At 39.5% G+C, this 24,774-nt stretch overlaps 1 protein-coding gene across 1 annotated transcript in view; it reads right to left on the bottom strand.

Moving 5' to 3' along the window:
- The window catches only part of LOC126484717 (dynein intermediate chain 2, ciliary-like), a 312,565-nt gene that overhangs the window by 41,833 nt on the left and 245,958 nt on the right, over window positions 1-24,774 (bottom strand). Inside the window, exons 9-10 of the mRNA XM_050108313.1 lie at window positions 21,571-21,799; window positions 5,079-5,309 (exon numbers count right to left, since the gene is read on the bottom strand). Coding sequence (XP_049964270.1) covers window positions 5,079-5,309; window positions 21,571-21,799 — 460 coding nt within the window. The remainder of the gene's footprint in view (window positions 1-5,078; window positions 5,310-21,570; window positions 21,800-24,774) is intronic.

Genomic DNA, 24,774 nt, shown 5'->3' with positions numbered 1-24,774 from the left:
TACTGATCCTTGGGCTACACCACATTTAATTTGTTTATAGTCAGATAAGTGATTAGATACAGTTTTTAGTTCAATATTTGTGTGCTTGATGCACACTGGCTGCATACAATTAGTCAGGGAGGAACTGATCCACTTGTTGGGCAGACCTCTAATACTGTAACTTTCAAGCTTTGATAGCAGAATTTTATGGTCCACGATGTCAAAAGCTTTTGACAAGTCAATAAATACTCCTATTGTTTCCTGTTTTTTGTCCATCTTTTGTCCATCAGGTTTAGGATGGAATTGATGCACTCATAGACAGCAGTTGTCGTTGACCTCTTATTTTTGAATCCATGTTCATTACAAAGAATGCTGTTTTTATTTATAAATTTCATAAGTTTCTCACACATAACTTTTTCCAGTACTTTAGAGATGCAGGAGGAAATTGTGATGGGTCTGTAGTTATTCACATTGTCTTTATCCCATTTTTATTATACAGGGATGTTTTCAACACATCCTGCCTGCCTGAAGTAAGCAGTCACGTAATTGTGTGAATACTTCAATTAGGTTTGATGCGCTCTTCTTTAACATTGTTGCAGGCATACCATCAATATCTGCTGATTTGGAATTTTTTAGTCCTTTTATTGCTTTAGCTACTTCATCTTGTGAAACACAACTGATGTACATTGATCCTCTACATGCACTTATTTTATATTCATTTGCCTGGGTGCTCTTAAAGTTTGATTGTAACATATTATCAGCAACACCTGTGAAAAAGTTGTTAAATGTGTTGGCTACTTCTAAGGGGTTTGTTACTTTTTTATTTTTATGTGATAGTGTTATATTTTTGCAAGATTGTCTATATTCTCCACATTCTTTTTTTATAACACTCCACATAGCCTTTGATTTATTAGCTGAATTATAAATGATTTCATCATTATGCATTATTTTTGCTGCTTTTATTACTTTTCTTAATATTCTGGAGTATTTTTTATAGTATGTGCACACTACAGGTGAGGAATTTTTTGAGTTACATATTTCATGAAGTAGTCTTTTCTTCTAGCATGAAACCCTTATGCCCTTTGTGATCCAGCTGTTTGTTCTAGAGTTTCCCCGTATGGTTAATGTTTTCAGTGGGAATGCAAGTTCAAAGAAATGGGTTAATGTATCAATGAAAGTGTTGAATTTTTCATTTATATCATTCATTTTGTGCACTCCTGGCCATTTTTCTTTTTGTAATAAGTTGTTGAAGTAGTTTACATTATGCTGATTATAACTTTGATATGCTGTTCTGAAAGACATGTTGTTAATAATACTGCCTTGTACTTTTATGCTTCATATTTGAGCAAGATGGTCACTAAAACCTGCATCGAAAATTTTTAGTGAGGTGTTGTGTAAACTCTTCTTGACTATAGAAACTGATCAAGAGCTGTGTGCAAGTTTCTGTTACTCGGGTAGCTGCTTTTACTTCAGCCTTTAAATTGTACGAAGTTGCAAGGTTCAAAATGGTCTCCCTATTGCCACAATTCATGAGGAAATCATTATTGAAGTCACCACAGATTATCAATTCAAAATCCATTTTATTTGCTTTATTTAACAATGACTCCATTTTGTTTAAGAAAAGTTCAAAATTCCCAGATGGTGATCAGTAAACTGTAGCAATAACCAGGTTGAACTGAGTAATTTTTATAGCTGCAGTTTCATAATCCTTTTCGACATTTGCCCTAGTTAAGTCAGGTAGTGTAATAAAATCTACATTATCCTTTGTGTAAATTGCTAACCCACCCTGCTTGCTGTTTTTCCTGCAGTAGTAAGCAGCCAAAACAAATTTGTTTATTTTCATATTCTGGATTAATTCTGGGTTAAGCCAGTGCTCAGAACTGCACAACACTGAGGTATCATTAAGTTCATGTGTTAACAGTACGTTAATTTCATCGATCTTATTACGGAGGGATTGCACATTATGGTGAGAAATTTTTAGTTCGGACGTATTCACGATTTGGTAATTGGGAATCATATTTACAGCATCACATACCTCTAATTTAAATTAGGAACGTCAGTTGCACGATTTTTGTCATAACATTGTCCTTGTGTAGCACAACTGTGTTTGTCATTGGGGCCTTGCTTGTGAATACCGCGTGAGATGTGGATGGGAACCATAATATTTTGAGGTACTTTGTCTATAATTCCTGTATGCACAGTATATCTACCCATAAATCTTCAGCTATTTTCATGATGTCTTTCATCCCAGCGGAACATTAATTTGTGTTACTTTTTTTCTGCAGTTCTCTGATGCTTTGTAGATAGTCTAGATGAATGTGATCCATCAGAAACAGCTGGGCACTAGGGAAAAGTATTCTCTCATGAGATCTTGCCATGTCACAGTAAACTTCTTCCAGACTCAGTGTTTCTTGTCTTTGCATGAAAATTTCCACAATAGCTCAGAGAGACCATTCACATTGTTAGGAATATTACTTACTCAAAGGACAATTCTGTCAGCTGTGTATGGATCAGGAGAGGTGTGCAATCCTGAATGTATGTCATAGGGCAAGGAGTATGCTGGGGTTATCCAGTCAAGTTAGTTTCTTACTGTCTTCTAGATGATTGTACATTCCCTCTGATTGATTTTGTTTCTTACTTTCTCTATTTTTTTGTCTATGTTTTTCAGTGTTTTGTTTTCTTTTTTTATTACCTACAATTGGCTGATTTCTGAAATGGTATGGGATTTTTGATCCAATTTAGGGAAACATGCTTGCACTACAGCCACAGCAAAGTAAAGGCCAGTCATTTTGTCGTTGTATAATTATATGGGGAATTATGGATTTATTTCCAGTTAAATGAACATAATCACATGTTCATGATAGCAACTTTTGAATGTTTCCTATAAACTCAGTGACAGTAAAAGCTCATCAATTTAGTAGTCCAGTATAATTTTCACATACAATTTATTGAAAAAAAAAAAAAAAAAAATTAGTTGGCAGTACATGATCTCAATAAAGTCACAGTTATGTTAACATAATACTACAGTCAGACTCAAATCAATCATATGTTCATAACAGCAGCTTTTGGACATTTTCTATAAACTCAGTGACAGCAGAGGCTCAATAATTTGGTAGTCCAGTTTGACTTTCATACACAATACATAAAACCACATTACTTTGCAATACATAATCTCCTCAGTAATGTCACAGTTAAATGAACATAATATGATAGTCAGACTCAATATAATGTGGACTGCTTGATTAGTTTATCAAATAAATAATGAAGGAAATGAAATAGAAATTCAGAACAGTATCAGAATACAAGACGAAAGAATAGCAATAATGAGATTTTAAGATGAAATCACCATTCTGCAATAACAACTATTAAATGGGATGGACAGGCCAATTAAAATTAATATGATAAGAAAAAATAAAATGAAAAACTTCAGGAAACCCAAGAAAAAGAAAATGTACTAAAAACCAGTCACAGGGAAAAATTCACTTACAGAAAAGAAGAAAATTGGCTATTTAGGAAGTTGAAGTAAAGGAAATGTAAAAAGCAGGCAGGCATAAGAGAACAAAGCTCTTCTTTATAAAATACATGTTCTGTTGTCAGTTATTAACTAAAAAACTGAGAACAGAGTTAGCTGATTTATGCACTTAGGGAATAGTTGAATATGGAGTTGAACTATTGGATATGGCACAATGAAAAATAATACAACAGGGGTATCTGCAAGTGAGACCGAATGAATAGCAAGGAATAAAGAATTAAACAAAACTGTGATACATAGAGCAGTGAGGAAATATGTTGTTTCAAGTCCTGCCTATGATAAGAAGTTTCTAAGATGTTATCAAACATAAGAAATTTCACAATCCATGGACGGTGGAGAATACAGTTATGAAGCTAAATCAACAGTGCACTATGTACTGTGACCACGTTAAAAATTCATTGCAAGCTAGATGGAGAAATGGACACGTGGATCCAATTAGAATATATCCAAAACCTGTCAACTACAATTAATGGAATGAATACTGCAGCACATGAGAGGCAGAAAGCAAATTAAATTTTCACATGGTATAGACTGGTTATAAATACTATGATTTATGTAACAATGTTAACCCATATCTTCAATACTGATTTGACAGAGCTTGATAATATATCCAAAGGTCTATAGGTGGAATGTATTGAAAACAACTGTGGAATCTGTGTCTTGTGAGAAACTGAGTTTAGCAAGGAGAACTGTGAGATTATCTGCCTGCCTCTGTTTCTTGGCTATTGTTGACAAGTCAATACGATCTATTACCACATATTGATTATTTGTCTTGCATTACATGCTACCTCCTGAAATCAAATGGATGAGTAACTACTAAGTGAATATTAGAAGACAGTTGATACCCCAACATTCCAATACTGAATTATGTATTTCCTGCACAGCAAAAGAGATGATCCAGAATTCTCACTGAAAATGACTTCAACGCAATCAGTGAATGGAAAACCTGCTGGCAAAAAAACTGTTCTCCACAATGCCTGAAATTGCCCTGCATCCAGGGGAAACTATCTGGATTCGACATGCCTCAGGCAATTTGGACTATCTCGAACCACATCCAAATAGGCCATGGAATATGTGCAGATTCTCTCCATAAGTTGGCAAATCTTCATCACCATCTTATAACTGTTGTGCAAAAAGACAGACAATTGCTCATGTTTATCAACTTGTCCACTATGTGCATATAAGAGTTCTTTTGGAGACTTCCTGACAATGAAAAGTTGTGTAATAAATGAAAAAAGATGTCAATATTCACTTTTCTTTGTACATGTGTAGCTGTTCTTGTGATTCAAAACTCTTAGTATGCTATATGATAAATAATTAATAAATAACGAAATTCACTTACTTAATCTTAATTCTAATTCTTTCCTCTGTTTTTTTAGTTAACAAATAATGATATATTAACAATGAATATATGTAAAAGCAAAAAGTAAGATAGTAAGTACTGGCCAGCCATTCTGTCTCTTTGTGACAGTTCCCACATGTGAATTTTCTTTTCAAAACAGTTAGTAATACACTACTTCACTCACAGCCCCTGTTTAGTATGTTATAGTTTGTTAGTTTGTCTTACCGTTCATCTCCAACCAGTAATGCTGGTATTTTGTAATTGAAAGTGATTTTTGAAAGTCTATTCCTTCTTGCCGAGACAACAAACTGGACACATATTGGCCTATATTTGTCAATATTTAAGTCAAACACATGAACTCTTCCATCAGTAATAGCAGCAAAAACTGTACTTGAATATGGTGCCCATTCCACATCTTGAACAGGATTTCCCAGATCAAATATATAGAGAGGGTCACTGAAAAAAAATCATTTACATATTTATCAAAGGTGAGTAACAGGCTCTTGCCACTGTCTGTGACAAATCAATAACATTTTTATACATGGCATAAATTATTTGGACAGTAATGGTCTCTCTCCCTCCCTCTCTCTCTCTCTCTCTCTCTCTCTCTCTCTCTCTCTCTCTCTCTGTGTGTGTGTGTGTGTGTGTGTGTGTGTGTGTGTGTGTGTGTGTGATAGATATGAGAGAGAGAGAGAGAGAGAGAGAGAGAGAGAGAGAGAGAGAGAGAGAGAAGCTATCATCCCATAATTGTTGTTAGTAATTGTAGAATTCAGCTAATTAACATTGCTAATTTATAGTTTATGTGTGTGGAAACCAGGAAACACAACTGAGATATTACTAATGCTCTTTCTTCATAATTCATTCATCACTTCTGTAGTAGATTTTGTTGCAGACAGCATTCAGTGATGCAGAATGGCCTATTTCAACAATTAAACATCATTGTAAAATGTAAATGTAAATGTAAAATTAGAGAGATTAGAGCACGCACGGAGGCTTTCAGACAGTCGTTCTTCCCACGAACCATACGCGACTGGAACAGGAATGGGAGGTAATGACAGTGGCACGTAAAGTGCCCTCCGCCACACACCGTTGGGTGGCTTGCGGAGTATAAATGTAGATGTAGATGTAGATTGTTCTGCTATGTTTTCATTCATTCTAGACAGGATATATATAAACATAATACCTTCAGGAACATGGTATCGGTCAAGTTTCACATTAACAGACACAAACAACTACAAATGGTTATTTCTTAAAGTATATTAATAATAAAATTATGAGCAATGCTAACCTCCTGCTGCTATACTACAAAGATTAGACACTTGGCTTTCAACTTCTAAAATATGACTCTATCCATGGAAGCAGAAGACTTTTAAGCTCCAGATTATAGTGGAGCAGCACAACAGAGCAGAGCTGTGCATTGGGCAGTTGCTGAAGCTCCACTTCATGTCTGCATACAGTGGAGCAAGGGAACAGTACGGCAGCTTTAAAAGCAGAGGCCACAATGAATTTTCATCTGGTGCATGTTAGATCATATGCTGCTGCATATCAAATGTAGCTAACATATTGAAGTATTCTTTAAACTTGACAGGGCATCCATGACTCACTCCATTCTTGAGAAAATGGATTCTATATAGCACACACTATTCCACTCGTATGGCCAAATCATAAAATGAGAATAAAATATCCATAATTCTTTTGGTGTTCACAGTACAGGTGATGTGTTGTTCAGTTCGTGGAAGGAAATGTTTATTGGTGATGATCCTCTTTTCTCACAACAGCCACAAATATATAGTTTAAGTGGTAAAAACATTCTCACTGATTTTGCATGGCCACAGAAGATGGTGTGGCATGGTTCTCATCCATTGGGTGAGAGAGCTATGGATACTTATTGTGATGCACGGAACTTCAGCAGTACAGATAAAGTGGGACTGGCTTCATCAGTGTTTGCTGGCCGGCTTCTGGGGCAAGAGAGATTCTCCTGTAACAACTGATTTGCAGCTCTGTGCATTGAAGCTATAATTGTGTGAATCTTTTTGTTGTGCCTATCGCAACTCAGCATCTCCGCTATATGGTGAGTAGCAACTTTCCTCCTCTGGTATTGTTACAACTTCCTTATCTGTGTGATATACAAGTAATTACAGATTTTTCCAATGGAATAATATAATTTTTAAGGGTCATCAACAGCTGGTGAAACAAGAATTGTTACAGATTTCTAGAAGCAGGAGTTTTTGAGACTCAGCTCTGACATTCACAGTAGTGTTCACAACCATTGTAAGAAATGAGGAGTCAACTACCAAAATATGGTTGGATTATCTCAGTCACTGCATTCTCAATATTATAAATGATTTATATAACATACAGAACTTTCCAAATGCAGTCGATATTGACAGAAAACACATTTGTCTAGAATGCCCAGAAAATTCTGGTACAATGTTTTGTAGCTTCTTTCATTCAGTCTTACTCAAGCAGTTGCAGTTTCTCACAGAAAATTCATTATAATCAATTTGAAGGGTATGGGAAGTGAAACAATTGTGATAGTTCTACTGCATTTTGCTTGACGCAAGAAGGGAGTTTAATATATTGCCAGAGTCTCCACTACTAATGACACCATTTCCATTATCTTTTGCATTCTTTGTAGATGAGTCTTGTCCATTGTTAAGGCACTTTATCAAATCTTACAGCTGACTGGCTTTTCATCCAGGGAATGAATATTTCAGGAAACGCCTTTGCAAGCCATGATGATTAATTTAATGTGGTTTTGGAATAATGAGTGCTAAGTGGAACATAATCTGGAAGCCAACAGAAACTTCACCACAATTTTCTGACAATGTTGTGAAATGTACATATGTTCTGTCAATGACGTAGAAGGATCCCCAAGCATCAATGAGTAACACAGGGCTGAAACAGAGCACTCTGTGCAAGTCACTTATCAGACAGGGCAAAACTGTAACAGAGCTTCAAATAAAGCTGTGCAAATGAGGGACAGTTTTTCAAACTTATACTCACATAGCAATACGTGATTTTTATGTGTTTTCCAGCTATGCTGTTTCTTATTATTACCTCTTGTTTTAAGACAATGAAAGAAATAAGAAGTTAAGGAAATGTATTCTGTTCTTGTAGTCTTTAATTCTGCTGCCATCTCATAACATAACTTGTCCAAAATGAATCAGCTGTGGTGATTGTTGTCTCATTGGTCCCATAAAGGACCATAAGTAAACCCACCTGCTAACAAGATATCCACTGGTGCCATTTGCTCATCAGTACAACAAAAGAAACACAAGCACCAGCAATAGTATTGCCTCTGCTGCCCACAGAAACAGTCGTATGCTGCTGGTATTTCCTGAATGCTGCTGGAGACACTCAAATGCCCTGGTTGCTATTCTCAGATACAAACATGTGTGATTCACTCAGTGCTGATCTGTGCCACTCTGCTCCACATCACTTGGCTTGCAGTGCCAATATGGTCACACACATTGAGTGGCACTGGTTTGTTTTGCCAGCGTTTCTCTACTCGGTGCACTGCGCTGCTCTGGTTGTTCAGCACTGCTCCACTATAAATGGATCCTAAGCCATACCATTTTAGTTTTCCTAGCAGAATTCTATGCCCTATACCATCAAAGGTGTTGGTAAGATTACAGAAAATGCCAACAGCATAGTTTTCATTGCTTAGTTCTCCTAAAGTCAAGTTCATGAGATTGTGCATTGCCTTCTAAGTAAGCATTTACAGAAATCAAACTGAGTTGTTGTTACGGGGTTATTATCAGTATGGTGACTCAGTATTCTGTTGTAAACGACTTCTCAAACATTTTTGAGTATACTGGAAGAAGCATCTATAATTAGAGGTCAGTTGCATATCTCCACTTTTGTATATTGGTGTTAGTATTGCTAGAAAATACACCTTGACTTGACTGAATGCACAGGGAGGTGCCATCAATTCAGAACAATATTTGAATACTTTAGGTGTTGAATTTATTCAGTTCAGACCTAATAATTCTCCAAGTTACCCATGCCTTGTTCTTTAAACTTTTAATTTTTGTGCATAGAACATGGTTTTAGCCTTTTAATGCCAGACTGAAGAATTTTTATCAGTACCACTTTTAACAGAGTTTAAATCTCATACAAAACTATTCCTTTATACACTCCTGGAAATGGAAAAAAGAACACATTGACACCGGTGTGTCAGACCCACCATACTTGCTCCACTGCGAGAGGGCTGTACAAGCAATAATCACACGCACGGCACAGCGGACACACCAGGAACCACGGTGTTGGCCGTCGAATGGCGCTAGCTGCGCAGCATTTGTGCACCGCCGCCGTCAGTGTCAGCCAGTTTGCCGTGGCATACGGAGCTCCATCGCAGTCTTTAACACTGGTAGCATACCGCGACAGCGTGGACGTGAACCGTATGTGCAGTTGTGCAGTTGACGGACTTTGAGCGAGGGCTATAGTGGGCATGCGGGAGGCCGGGTGGACGTACCGCCGAATTGCTCAACACGTGGGGTGTGAGGTCTCCACAGTACATCGATGTTGTCGCCAGTGGTCGGCGGAAGGTGCACGTGCCCGTCGACCTGGGACCGGACCGCAGCGACGCACGGATGCACGCCAAGACCGTAGGATCCTACGCAGTGCCGTAGGGGACCGCACCGCCACTTCCCAGCAAATTAGGGACACTGTTGCTCCTGGGGTATCGGCGAGGACCATTCGCAACCGTCTCCATGAAGCTGGGCTACGGTCCCGCACACCGTTAGGCCGTCTTCCGCTCACGCCCCAACATCATGCAGCGCGCCTCCAGTGGTGTCGCGACAGGCGTGAATGGAGGGACGAATGGAGACGTGTCGTCTTCAGCGATGAGAGTCGCTTCTGCCTTGGTGCCAATGACGGTCGTATGCGTGTTTGGCGCCGTGCAGGTGAGCGCCACAATCAGGACTGCATACGACCGAGGCACACAGGGCCAACACCCGGCATCATGGTGTGGGGAGCGATCTCCTACACTGGCCGTACACCACTGGTGATCGTCGAGGGGACACTGAATAGTGCACGGTACATCCAAACCGTCATCGAACCCATCGTTCTACCATTCCTAGACCGGCAAGGGAACTTGCTGTTCCAACAGGGCAATGCACGTCTGCATGTATCCCGTGCCACCCAACGTGCTCTAGAAGGTGTAAGTCAACTACCCTGGCCAGCAAGATCTCCGGATCTGTCCCCCATTGAGCATGTTTGGGACTGGATGAAGTGTCGTCTCACGCGGTCTGCACGTCCAGCACGAACGCTGGTCCAACTGAGGCGCCAGGTGGAAACGGCATGGCAAGCCGTTCCACAGGACTACATCCAGCATCTCTACGATCGTCTCCATGGGAGAATAGCAGCCTGCATTGCTGCGAAAGGTGGATATACACTGTACTAGTGCCGACATTGTGCATGCTCTGTTGCCTGTGTCTATGTGCCTGTGGTTCTGTCAGTGTGATCATGTGATGTATCTGACCCCAGGAATGTGTCAATAAAGTTTCCCCTTCCTGGGACAATGAATTCACGGTGTTCTTATTTCAATTTCCAGGAGTGTATTAAACTTGTTTAGCACCCACTGCTTTGCTCGTGTACACTGTATGGTCTGCACAGACTTTTTTTTTTTCTTTAATTGAATTTTATGTTGTTCACAAATTGCAACACTTTCTAAATTTTTCAAGCTAATTGTGGCAAGGGGCTTTTTCAAATGTACTTCTGACCAAAAATCGATTCTGGTAGCTAGGGTCCAAAGTTTTTGTTAATCATGCGTTTTGTGTACTTGTTGTGGTATTTCCACAGTATTTCATTCCCTAACATCTATTTCTTTTTATGTAACTGAGAAGTAGCCAGTGGTCTAGCCATGTTGGTAATACCGATTCCCAGCAGAACACCAAAATCAAACAATGGCTAGTACTTTGATGGGTGACCATCTGGGGAAAACCAGGTGCTGTTGGTCTTCAGGACATACAAGTCACTGAAGTGGTGTCTAATTGAAAGTCTTGCACCAGGTTTGGTCGGATTGTTTGGGGGAAGAGACCAAACAGCGAGGTTATCAGATTAGGGAAGGACGGGGAAGGAAGTCGGCCGTGCCCTTTCAAATGAACCATCCCAGCATTTGCCTGGAGCGATTTAGGGAAATCACGGAAAACCTAAATCAGGATGGCCAGACGCAGGATTGAACCATCGTCGTCCTGAATGCGAGTCCAGTGTGCTAACCACTGCGCCACCTCACTCGGTCCTTGCACCAGGTCATGGTGCTACATGACACTTTTTTAATGAGAAGTGAAATACTAATTCTCAGTTTTCATAGATTTAGCTTAAAATTTTTTTTAATATAATGAAATATTTTCTTAAAAAGTTTCATCCCCTATCTCACCCTCTTAGTGGTTGAATTTCTAAAAACAATGAAATGCATATTTTTATTTCTAACAGGGGAGGCAAATACAAATTTTCATAGATTTAGCTTTGAAAATGCTTTCATAGTGAAATAATCCCATAAAACTTTTCATCAGCATTTTACTCCCTTAGGGAGTTGAATTTCCAGAAACAGTGAAATACATTTTTTTTAAATTTCAAACTGAGAAGTCTACCAAAGAAAACTTTCACCCACTCTTTTATCACCTTAGTGGTTGAATCCCCAAAAATGCTGAAACACTTATTTTTTAATTTCTGACTGAGAAATCAAATACGAATTTTTGTAGATATAGCTTCAAAACTGCCTTAATGGTGACATTTTTCAAAAATCCTTTCATCCATTATTTCATAAATAATAAATTGTGATCTGGGACTACATCTGCTCCTAGGTATACCTTACAATTCAATATCTGATTTTGGAATCTCTGCCTGAACATGGTGATGTAATAATCCAGCTGGAATCTTTCTCTGTGCTTTTTCCAAGCATACATCCTTCTCCTGTGATTTATGAACAGGGTATTTGCTGCTCTTCTTTTTCTTCTTCTTCCTCGCCTTATTGCTTACTTCATGCTTTATTGCTTACCATGGGGTCGGCATGCTATTTCAGATTTGGCATGAAAGAATACACTGCCATCTGATTGTATATTACTGTTATTCTTCTGTAATGCCTAGATTTCGGCTTTTATGCCATTACTGAGTACAATGCTAAAAGTTATTAGGTCATTAACATGGGAGTACAATTCTAAAAGTTATTAGACCATTAACATGTCTAATCCGGTAAACTGGTTACTTGTATGCCTCTGCTGTTACTGGCACCCCTTTGTGTCAGATTGAATCAATGAAGTTTTGCAAGATGCACTCTACTGGAACTGCTATTCCTGTTTCTATATATCCCTTCCATGACAAGGCATGTCACAGTGGACCAAAGACATTGCAAAAGTCATTCAGGATTACCACAGAGCCTTGCAGTGTATCAAGTGAGATATTTCGCAAACCAGCCTATCACTTTGAAGTGACTTGATGTTGAGGCTCACTGTTTAATTAAATGCAGTGAGAAGGAATGCTGGGAGCACTACATCTCTTCCCTGGGAATGTATGCTCCTTCATCCTAGGTGTGGACCAAGTTCCATATTCTTCTGGCCCACCAAAGATCCACAACTGTACCATTCATCCTTCAGAATGGTCTCTGTACCAACGTGGCGGCTCTTGCTGCGCACCATGTAACCCACTCTGCAATGGCATTGGTGTTCTCTTCTTACATGACTGACTTGAAGGCACCCCCTCTCCTTAGTTTCTCAGCATGCTGAATTATATAAAGAACCATTCACTGATTGGGAATTGCTTCAGGCTCTAGCCTCATTTTGCAAAATGGTCCCTGGCCCTGATTCCATTCATAGTTAGATTATACAACACCTGACTTACACTCAATGGCTACCTCTCCTCAGAGTCTTCAAGTGTATTTGCTTCTATAGTGTCTTGCGTTCACAATGGCAATATAGTATCATCATTCCAACCCTTAAGCCGGGCAAAAACCCAAATCCATTATTGACAGTTACCATGGTATCATCCAGAGATCATGATACCACATCAAAGTTGGCAATGCAAATTAATACCACAGACATTAGCAAGGGCTTTCTGCAATCCATGATGACATATGGGAGGCAATCCAAAAGACCATGCCTCCCTCTCAGGAACAGCATCAGCCTCACACTGAGGTTAATATAGTTTTGAGCATGCAAGAGCTCAGCCCCAGGTTGAGAGCTCAGCTACAGCAAACATCATTGGCTAGGACCAACGAGTAGTTAAAATTTCAAATCAACTTGTAGTATTGTTAATGTTGAACTTTTTACCACAAGAGAACAGTTTGTTAATTAGAGCATTAGGTGATACTTTGCTAATCCATGACATTAGTAATTATCTAGTGCATCAGGTGATACTTGGCTAATCCATGACAGTTGTAATTATCCAGTACTCCTGTGGCAAAGAAGTGTGTCAAAGTTAAGAAATTTTTTTTATTCATTTATGTAATAAAGTGAACTAATGCCTTCTAGTTTGGTTTTCCACCTCACTGAGCAATCAAAGAACCTACAACTGTGCCAGGTTGAAAATAGTTTCTTCAGATCACAAAAATGGTGATGATGATCAGTGTTTAACTTGCTCATAATCCACACCAGCTACCTGCCTGTTGTGCATATCCTTAAAAATTTTCTTCCTCTGCTTTGTGTCAGACATAATTGTGTATCTAACTACATTTCAACATGTCTAAGCTGCCACAGGAAATGTTTCTAATTGAACTTCCACTGGTTTAGGCACAGCAGATAGAAATCTGCTGCTCACTCTCAGCCAAGCAACCTCACTATTCAGTAAACAAGCAGCACTGCCACTGGAAGCTGCTCCAAAATTTTACCCCATATAATAGCCAGATGAAGAATGATCCAACTGCAGGGTGCACACTCCGCTGCAGAGTGGAAATCTCATTCTGGTTAAAGCGATGTAATTTTGCATGATTTCATTATGCAGAATGTATCTGGCACATGCTATCTTCCTGCAATTCTAAAAATGCCTGACCCTGATTTAAAAACAGTACCATCTATTGCAGAATCTCAAACAGTTGTGGACTCAGCAAAGGTTGATTTTGAGGATCATGTATTTCTTCTGTTTACAGGGCTCCGGACACTCAGTTTCATGTACAGAATAGTGTTCAAGTAATAAAGAATAGTGCTCAGACAAATAACAAGAACAGTAAAAGTAAAAATTTTGAGACTTGTAGAACACAGAGTGTGTTACAAAACTCTGGGAGAAAACTATGTACTCAGTGTTTTTCGAAGCATGGTCAGAAAAATTATCTGTGCTGTAATGGTAGTCGCTTTTAATGTGGACATGAAGGTTACATTCAAACAGTACGTTCATGTCACAAGCCAAGCAGGGGCAACAGCTGCTTCAGGGGAGCACATTGAGACCGCAACTATGTTGTCAACAGGTGTATGCAGTACGGACTATGCCATTTGCTCAGGTACGAGCTGAACCAAGTACTTCCACACTGTGGAAATCTTCTGCTGCAATATGCTGGTAGGTGAGTAAACTTTATACTCGTTTACAAGTGGAATGAAAGAGAATTAAGTTACTATTGGACACTAATACTTCTGTTTTCCTGATAAAAAAGACAATTCTGCCCGAATTGGTAGCCCACCGCTACGTCATCTACTTCTATTTTGTCTGCCAACATGGGTAAGAAATTCCAGCCCTTGATGTGTTTAGTTTTCCAGCAACTTTTCAGGGAATGACAAAGTGCCTTTCTTTTCTTGTACTCAATCCTAAAAACAGTGCAAACATGTTTGGTTTAGATGCTATTAGTTTGTGCATTCAGAACAATGAGTTACAAATCGACATTCGTGTGCCTCATACTAACATTTCTGGTATGTAATAAGTATAAAGAACTATCCGAAACAGGTGTACGAAAAACAAAAGACTCTGAAGCACAAATCATTGTGAAGAACAACACGATTTTTTTGTGCATGGCCTGTCCCCTGTGCATTACATAAGCAAGTTGCTCAGGAATTACAAAGATGCCCAGACAGCAGGGTTATGCAGCCCATTTCTGCAAGCCAATAGGCATCACCCTTGTTCATTCCGACGAAGTCTTCAGGTGGTTTACATTTGTGAACAGACTTTAAGGCAACAATAAACCCATAACAGTAGTGGATTCTTTTCCTCTTCCACGTCTAGAGGAATTGATGGCCAGACTGGGACACGGCAAATACTTTTCAAAGATAGATTTGCAAGAGGCATATTTATAGTTACCACTGGCAAACAGTCCAAGCCATACTTTGTGATACACAGTCATTTAGGTTTTTTCAGTTTCAAAGACAATTGGTTGGAAGTAGTTCACCTCTTGTAATTTTTCAGTCATTCCCGGAACAGTTAACAGCAAAAGCTAGACAATATTATGGTTGTGGTTGTATGCCTGAAGAACATTTAGAAAATTTAGATCACTTGTTTCATGTACTTTCTACAACTGGCTTAAAGTGCAGCTAGAGCAAGTGCTCCTTCTTCCATGAAAAACTGAACTATTTAGGTCACATAATCAATGCACAGAGTATACTTACAACTACATCGCACTTGGCTGTGGTTAGGGATATTCCAGCGCCCTGGAACATTAAGAAGCTTCAACTGGTCATGGGGAAGCTCACCTATTATATAAAATGTATTCCTAATGCTGCACAAATTGCTGCTCCATGTAACAGGCCGTGCTACTAAAATGTTCCTTCTTGTGGTCCTAAAAATGCCACAATATATTTCTGCAATGGAAAGATGCATTGTTGAGTCATAGATGTCTGATTAACTTTGACCCAGCTACACCTGTCATGTTAGCTGTAGATGCATCTTCTTATGGGATTGGAGCAGTGCTCTCCCATAACAGTACTCTTTCTGACAGACCTATTGCTTTCACCTCAAAAACTCTTAAATCTTAACTATAGTCAGCGTGAAAAAGAGGTGCTCATCATTATCTATGGTGTTACAAAATTCCACCAGTATTTCTATGGTCAGAAGTTACATTTTCTAAAAGATCATCAGCCTTTGATGGTCTTGTTCAATCTTGCCAAACCTGTCCCACCTCAGACAGCACAAGAATTGCAATTATCAGTATGAGTTGTTGTACAGGCCCACTTCCCAACATTCAACAGCTGACATATTGTCTCAGTTACTGGTCGGTACCAACACTAGTGTTTGGTTCATTGAGGAGTCATGTTGCACATGTATGAGTATGTCAATGTTTCTGACAAAGAATGTTTGTCTGCAGGCCCAGAATGTCACCGGAGACCTCATCTGCAGTTGTAGCTGTCGCTCTGCCTATCATGGCTGCCACCTTCCCCTGTGATGCCCACAGAGATTGATGCCTTTCTGCCACTGATGTCACTGGCATCTGCACCTGCCCAGCTGCCCAAACCGATATCCATGGTGAACTGTCCCCAGAAGTCCAATAGCCCACTCCAGAAGATCCCTTGTTATCCAACTCACCACAGCATCTGTGTCTCTGGATGTGGATGTGCACCCTGCATCTAGTTTTTTGGCTGATGTTCCCAGGCTGATGTATACAGAGATGTGGGCAGGGAGGCACCGGCAACCACAGTTACCCTACCTGCCTCCTCATCTGCATCTGTATTCAGACCCACTTAGACTGTGGTTGGCAGGTTCATGACTTGCTGTCTCCTTTGGTTTTGAAACTGTAGGATACAGTCCATCATCATAGAGTTTGACTAGCCATGTTGCCTTCTGGACCAGTCCCTGTGGATAGTCCCCTTGCCAAAGCAGGGATCTTTCCTCTTTTGTTTTGGCAGTACCAACTCTTGCTCACTTATGCAATCACCATTCAACAATTTCCTGATCATCCAGCATATCCTATTCTTTTTGCATACAAGAAGCTTGACCCCTGACTCTCACCCATCAGTGGGATTACCAGTTGGAATGTGCCCTCCCAGGACCTCTGCCTCTCCTCCTTAGAACGTACTTCCAAAGCTTTCTCATATAGCCCACAATGCTTGCTACCCAGGCCACAAATTAAGACTGATCTATCTCAAGGACCTACAGTCTCAGACACCCCCATAACCTTTCAGGATATGTTCCTTTCTGTTCTTCAGGTGTATCAGAATACTACCATGTTCGGCACTGACAGCTCTAAAGCCATGTTATACGTTTACATTTCCTATCCATCTGAAACACCATTTGTTGCTGGAAATAAGCAGTGTTTTTATGCAGGAGCTTATAGCCAATAACAGAGCCCTTCATTTTATTAAACAGCCCTCCCTTGACCATGTTTTAATATGTAGTGACTCAATGAGCAGTCTCCAGGCCACTGAATGATGTTACAATGGTCACATTATGATATCTGCTATTCATGCTCTTCTCCCTGAACTTAATAATACTGCCTTCTCAGTTGTCTTTCTCTGGGTCTCAAGTCATGTTGGTATCCTAGGGCTGATCATTTGGCTAAAAATGTGATTAATCATGTGCTATTTGGTCTAATTATCCCAGGTGTGGATTTGCATGTGCAACTAAGACCTCTGCTCAATTAGAGATGGATCATCATCTGTTGGATTACTACCCCTTCTAATAAACTCTGCAACTATCAAGGAGGCTACAGCTGCATCACATTCTTTCTTCTGTTCTTCCCAAAAGGAATGTATCAGTGTATGTTGCATCCACACTGGTCGTATCAGACTGACCCATAGTTTTATTTTACATAACATGTCACTCCCACTTGTGGTTGTGGACCCTTGCTGACAGTTGCCCATAATCCTGGTGGAATGCCCCCTCCTGGCTCTCCACTGCTTTGCTGTTTTCTCTATGGCAATAGTTTTTATTCTCAGATATAACATTTCAAACTATCTGCACGGTGTGGGCAAGAGTGAGGCAGGGTGGTTTGAGTTGCGGAGATGTCTCTTGCCACATACTGGGTCAGGATGGCCCTCAACCCTGCCTCCTTTGCCTGCTGCCTCTGTCATCCCTCCTGCTTTTTGTTTCCATTGCTTTTTGGGGGTTTATACTGCACCCTACTTTATGTTTTTGGAGTAATATTCTGTTGATTAGGGAGTTATAGGCCTTTTAAATGTGGATTTATCACAGAATGCTTTAAATACTGTGGACTGCAAGAATAACCAACACCAAAGTACTGGAACAAATGAACAAAGAGCGAGAAATGTTGACAGTGCTTAAAAGAAGAAAAACTACATCCCTAGGACATACCTGTATAGTACGGAACACCAAATATTTGCTTCTGCAGTTAATAACAGAAGGAAAGATTGAAAGAAAAAGAAGACAAGGGTGAAGAAGAACATCCTGGTTGGACAAAATAAAGCAATGGACAGGACTACGAAGTGTAGACCAGCTATTACATACAGCGGTTCACAGAAGAAAGATGCAACATGTGGTCACCAACATCCATTAATGGATAAGCAGCAGCAGAAGAAGAAGATCTTCCTCTTTAATGCATTTCCTGAGGTAAATCAGGGATGGGACAGCTCTGGGAGGGCCTGCCACCTTCAAATGCAGAGCTACAGGGAACACCCATGTGGAGACTTCACTATTTCTCTCATCTTGTCATATTATTGATGGTCCAAGTGATGCCCATTACATTTTTAGCCTTACTTGTTTTATTTTTCTTGATCCCTTGACTAGAAGGCATTCTTTACACTGTAGCTGTCTTTATCCTTAGTGAGGTTGGTGGCGTCAGATGGGAGTTAGTCTGTGTCCTGGTCTGCTCTAACCTACATACCCCAATCAAATCCATATAATTTTACTCCTCCATAAATTGGTTTTTCAGTGCTGTCATCAATACCGCAGCCGGCTGGAGTGGCCGAGCAGTTCTAGGTGCTTCAGTCTGGAACCACGTGACCGCCACGGTCGTAGGTTCAAATCCTGCCTCGGGCATGGATGTGTGTGATGTCCTTAGGTTAGTTAGGTTTAAGTAGTTCTAAGTTCTAGGGGACTGATGACCTCAGATGTTAAGCCCCATAGTGCTCAGAGCCATTTAAACCATTTGAACCATCAATACTGCCTTCAGTACCTTGATTTTACGACTCCTACTATTTTCCTCATCTGAGAACATTCTCGGTGGAGGTACTACCTCCAGGTGAATGAACCCTTGGCCAAGGGGCTGATGACTTTACTGTTTAGTCCCCTAAAACCAATCAACCTCTGACAGTAAACTTAATGTTGGAATGAAGACTGTTCAAGTAATTCTTAAGTCATCTGATCAGAATAATTTAATAATATGATTTGCCCAACATGGCCATCTGTATTACAGATGGTAGTTTTGTCCGAAAACAGTATGTCAAAGGCTGTTTGTCTCTTGATCTTAACAGGGAATTTCAGTGACACAAATAATGAAAAACTGGACATCAACAATTCTAGATGTCCATGATCAGTAGTATCTGATAGAAAATAAGATTACAGTCTTCAGAAAGAGTGACTCCAGTTAAGTCTGGATAAACTTATGACAACTGTCTCTGACTGTTTTACGTAGTGTAAGATATTACCCATTGGTAATCTGCAAATTTTCAATACGCTTAACTTGTCTTTCCTGATCCACTACTGTAGCAAGGAATTCAAAGACTTATTCAACATAACATTCAGTAACCTGAAAATCTTGGAACGTAACCCCATTTTTACATATGTAGCCATCCCCCCCCCCACTATTGTTACTGGTTGTAGAGTAGTAGAACATTAGCTTGTTTCTATCAAGATGTCTCCAGGTAATGTCAAATTTCCATGTTGTGCTCCGATAAACACAAGTCTGCTGAAGTTCTATATGCTCTTTTGTTTTTCTCTGTGAATGTTATTGAAGTTCATCAGTTTTATGAATCAGGCTTTTGATACATCTAAGGAAGATGCTAAATTATTGTCTATTAATGGAAAATCCAGGATGGAATGTAACAATATTATGAGAAGGAAAGTTGTTACTCACCACATAGCGGAGATGCTGAATCGCAGCTAGGCACAACAAAAATACTCTCACAATTAAAGCTTTCAGCCATTAAGGCCTTTGTCAACAACACACACACACACACACACACACACACACACACACACAACTCACACACACGACTGCAGTCTCAGCCAACTGAAACCACACTGTGAGCAGCAGATATTCCTTAGTTTGCATCTGAGATGCTTGGCATGACTGTCTCAATGCAGTATCACGTGCTGCTGGTAATGCTCTTTTATGAGATAGGTAACTGTGTGTCAGCACCTCTGGAGAAGTTCTGGACACTCACAGGTATGAAAAAAGGCAACATCTCCCAATGGCCTAGAGAAAATGATTATGAAATTCAAAGAGATAGGTTCTTTTGAAATGCCATGTGGCAGAGGGAGAAAAACAATTGATCCAGTGTCAGTAGATGACGTGAAGGAGGGGTCAAGCATCGGTGTGAAAACCTGCAGTGTGTGATGTCTCTGAGCATGGTGGATAAAATTCTATAAAACATCCTCCATTGCTATCCATACAAAATTATTCTTGTTCAGGAGTCGCTTCCTGCTGACCTGTCAATAAGACAAATGTTTGCTCAAGACTTTATAGCTTGCATGGAAGTGGGCAATAAACGACCATGGAAAATTCTTTGGACATGTGAAGACACAGAACTGCAGAATACGGGCAACAGAAAGTCCGCTTACACATCAGTTGGTACTGCTTCATTCTGCGAAGGTAAGTGTGTGCTTTACAGCATCATTAATTGTAGGGCCATATTTTTTCAAGAAGATGGATCCTGTGGGTCCTATTAACTGTACCATCACTGGTAAAGACTATGAGAGTCTTTTGCATACCAAAGTCATTCCAACTCAACAGTGTCGATGTGTGGGTAGGATCATTTTTATGCAAGATGACATATCTTGCAGCATTGCACAACTAGTGAGGCAGCTGCTGCAGAGGCTTTTTGAAAATTCTGGAATTGTCAGCCATCATTTCCCTACAGCTGGCCATCCTGATCACTTGATCTTAATCAATGTGACTCCTGGCTGTGAGATTTTCTGAAAGACAGTATGTTCAAAGCTTTGATTTCAAACATAGCTGAACTGAAGGTATGCATTGTGCAACAAATTCTGAACATGACCCCTTGGGATATTCCAATCTGTTGTGGAACATGCTGTTTCTCGATTTCAACTTGTGGCAGAAAACAGTGGACAGCATACTGAACATGTCTTGTGCCAGTCTCATGACAATTAAAAACCAATTTATTTGCTGCTTTTTATGTGGTTTTGGCTTCAGGCCACTTACAAAACTAATGCCAGTGTAGCTTTATATGTGATTTTTGGCCTCAGGACAGTTAAAAACTAATTTTTCCCATCTGATGTGGCAGGACCTTGCCAAGGCAGGTGGGCTTACCTAACTAATAGTGCAACAACCATTGAATGCCAAACTTGTGCAGTCATGTACATTACACAGTACAGTTGGTTTAATGTGCAACCTGCATCATATCAGTCATATTGCAATTCATCTGTCATTTGTAGCTGAAACCATTTATATTATGATGCTTGCAATGCCATCTAGTGGGAAAATTTTCATTAAGTTTTTTCCCCACAAAGCTTCCTCTTTCTTAAAATATATTCTGCTCAAATGTGATGTCATTCTGTGCAGCGGCTCTTGTTTTTACAGTGTTTTGAAGCTGGAACTTTAATTATAAACAGTCTGTATATCTTTTTGGTATATGTATGCAGCTTAAGAGAAAATGGAAACAACTGAATTATAATAAAAAGAAAGAAAAGAAAGTAATCTTGCATAGCCAGAATAGTGGTATCCTACCTTCTTTTGTCTTCCCATATCTTAACTGTCCAGTCAGCACTACAAGAAACAAATATGTCAGAGTTGTATTTGTTGTAATGAATTCTGTACACTGCCATGTTATGTGCATTGTATGTCATCAAGTATGAAGCAGTATACATAGTGCTGCACTTGTATATATGTCCTTCTTCAGTTCCAACTAAAAATACTTCTTTTTCTTTTGGGTGAAAAACCATTGTAGTGCCAGATCCTAAAACAAAAAAGTGCATCTATATTACTAAATGAGTAATGCAACACATGGTGCATGCCTCTGTAGCAGGTTGTCTATTGAATGGATTGCAGGGGCAATACAAATTTGATTTTTACTACCAGCTTTTAAAATGTTGTCACAACCTACTCATTAAGTGGCACTAACATTAAAGATTTAACAGAGTAAGACATGTTTTACCATTAGAAACTGTGTGTATGTCTCAGGCAGTGTCACTTATCACACACAAATTATACTCATCCAGTATTTGAGACGGAGCACTTTAGCAACTTCCAACAAACTTTACACATATTTTCAAAGCTTATGAAACTCTTGCTTACACCTCTCACTGATATTTACATAGAATGATGATATGATAAAAGTTTATCTCTTACAACATTTTCACTATTCACTCAGTAAAACTTCAGCATAAAACATGATATTTTAATTTATTACTTCTTTACTAATGACTCCATTCACTACACTATCTGCACACACTATTCACATATAACACTGAATGCACCTGTAAAATTACATCATCAGACCTTTGGGATTAATGGCCACTACTTGTTTGAGGATGACAGCGGTGTGGCTGTAACTGTCACTAGTGACTGATACCTAAAGATGCTGCAAGACTTCATTCTTCCCCAATTAAGTATGGTAGATGTGGATATGGAACATGTATGGTTTCAACAAGATGGAGCGACCTCGCCTACAGCCAGAATTTGCAACAGACATTTCCCGGTAGAGTAATTTCCCATTTTCATGACATTTCCTGGCCGCTTCGCTCATCTCACCTTTCATCGTCATCATCATTTAAGACTGACTATGCCTTTCAGCATTCAGTCTGGAGCATAGTCCCCATTATAAAATTCCTCCATGATCCCCTATTCAGTGCTAACATCTTCTGATGTTAAGCCTATTACTTCAAAATCATTCTTAACCAAATACAGGTACCGTCTCCTTGGTTTACTCCGACTCCTCCTACCCTCTACTGCTGAACCCATGAGTCTCTTGGATAACCTTGCTTCTCCCATGCGTGTAACATGACCCCACCATCTAAGCCTGTTCGGCCTGACTGCTACATCTATAGAGTTCATTTCCAGTTTTTCTTTGATTTGCTCATTGTGGACACCCTCCTCCCATTGTTCCCATCTACTAGTACCTGCAATCATCCTAGCTACTTTCATATCCATAACCTCAACCTTATTGATAAGGTAACCTGAATCCACCCAGCTTTTGCTCCCATACAACAAAGTTGGTCGAAAGATTGGACGGTGCACAGATAATTTAGTCTTGGTACTGACTTCCTTCTTGCAGAAGAAAGTAGATCGTAGCTGAGCGCTCACTGCATTACCTTTGCTACACCTCACTTCCAGTTCTTTCACTATGTTGCCATCTTGTGAGAATATGCATCCAAAGTACTTGAAACCGTCCACCTGTTCTAACTTTGTTCCTCCTATTTGGCACTCAATCTGTTTATATCTCTTTCCCACTGACATTACTTTCGTTTTGGAGATGCTGATCTTCATACCATAGTCCTTAAATTTCTGATCTAGCTCTGAAATATTACTTTGCAAACTTTAGATCGAATCTGCCATCACAACTAAGTCATCCGCATATGCGAGACAGCTTATTTTGTGTTCACATATCTTAAACTCACCCAGCCAGTCTATTGTTTTCAACATATGATCCATAAATAATATGAACAACAGTGGAGACAGGTTTCAGCCTTGTCTTACCCCTGAAACTACTCTGAACCATGAACTCAATTTACCGTCAACTCTAACTGCTGCCTGACTATCTATGTAAAGACCTTTAATTGCTTGCAACAGTTTGCCTCCTATTCCATAATCTCGTAGAATAGACAATAACTTCCTCCTAGGAACCTGTTCATATGCCTTTTCTAGATCTATAAAGCATAGATACAATTCCCTGTTCCACTCGTAACACTTCTCCATTATTGGCCATAAGCTAAAGATCTGGTCCTGACAACCTCTAAGAGGCCTAAACCCACACTGATTTTCATCCAATTTGTCCTCACTTTTCATGTGCAGACTTTTTCCTTTGGGGCTACCTGAAGCAAGAAGTGTTCCAAACATTTTATGCCACCATTCCTGAGATAAAGGATCGCATCAGAACTGCTATCAGCAATGTCCCAGGGAATATGTTACACCGAGTTATGGAAAGCTTCCAACACCACCTAGATAAACGTGTTGTGTAGAGGGGGCATCACTTGACAGGAGTCATATTCAAAAAGTAATCCACACAATGGACAATGCCTTACACATTAGTAAATGGCATACCTTTAACTATTAATTGACATAAGAGGTAATAAATAAATTACAGTTACTGCTTGATGGTGTGTTTTTAATATCCTACTATGAACGCTGCTGCACCCTATATTTCACAGCCAAAGCAAACAAAGAGCATCAAACTTCTGTACGTGTTGGTGGGGGGATCATGTTAATTTCGACCCACATGGTCCATGGACTGCAGTTGTAACTCTGGAAATATGTGTTTGTACTGTATGGCTGTTCAGTTTGCACTGCTGTCACTTTTGCTGACCTGCACCTGTGTATGCCACATGTTGCCAGAATTTTGCCTATCAGTAAGTAAGCACATCTATGGACACCTGACACATCTAACTTGAGCCGGCAATGTGCAGCTCTGGTCAGTTCACATTTTTGTGGCATGGCTGCCACAATACCACATAATGATACAGGCCTAAAAAGTACTGAATAAATTTTTATACTGAATGAAAATTTATTAAAAAATACTCATATGCACAAATGTATAAGACATTTAAATGTCTGCTAAATGGCAAAGAGTTATCCTTGAATAATGTTTTAACAAAACTACAAATACAGACAGTATACTATATTTTGTTGTTATACCATCCCAGATTTTACATTGTTTGGTACAATGTTTTTAGTGTTTCAAACTAAGTAAATTATTGTTGTCTACATTCTGGAGGA

This window comes from Schistocerca serialis, chromosome 6 (genome assembly GCF_023864345.2).
Source record: "Schistocerca serialis cubense isolate TAMUIC-IGC-003099 chromosome 6, iqSchSeri2.2, whole genome shotgun sequence".
Lineage (NCBI taxonomy): Eukaryota > Metazoa > Arthropoda > Insecta > Orthoptera > Acrididae > Schistocerca > Schistocerca serialis.
The sequence above is the reverse complement of the archived record's forward strand: the minus strand, read 5'-3'. Positions and strand labels throughout refer to the sequence as shown.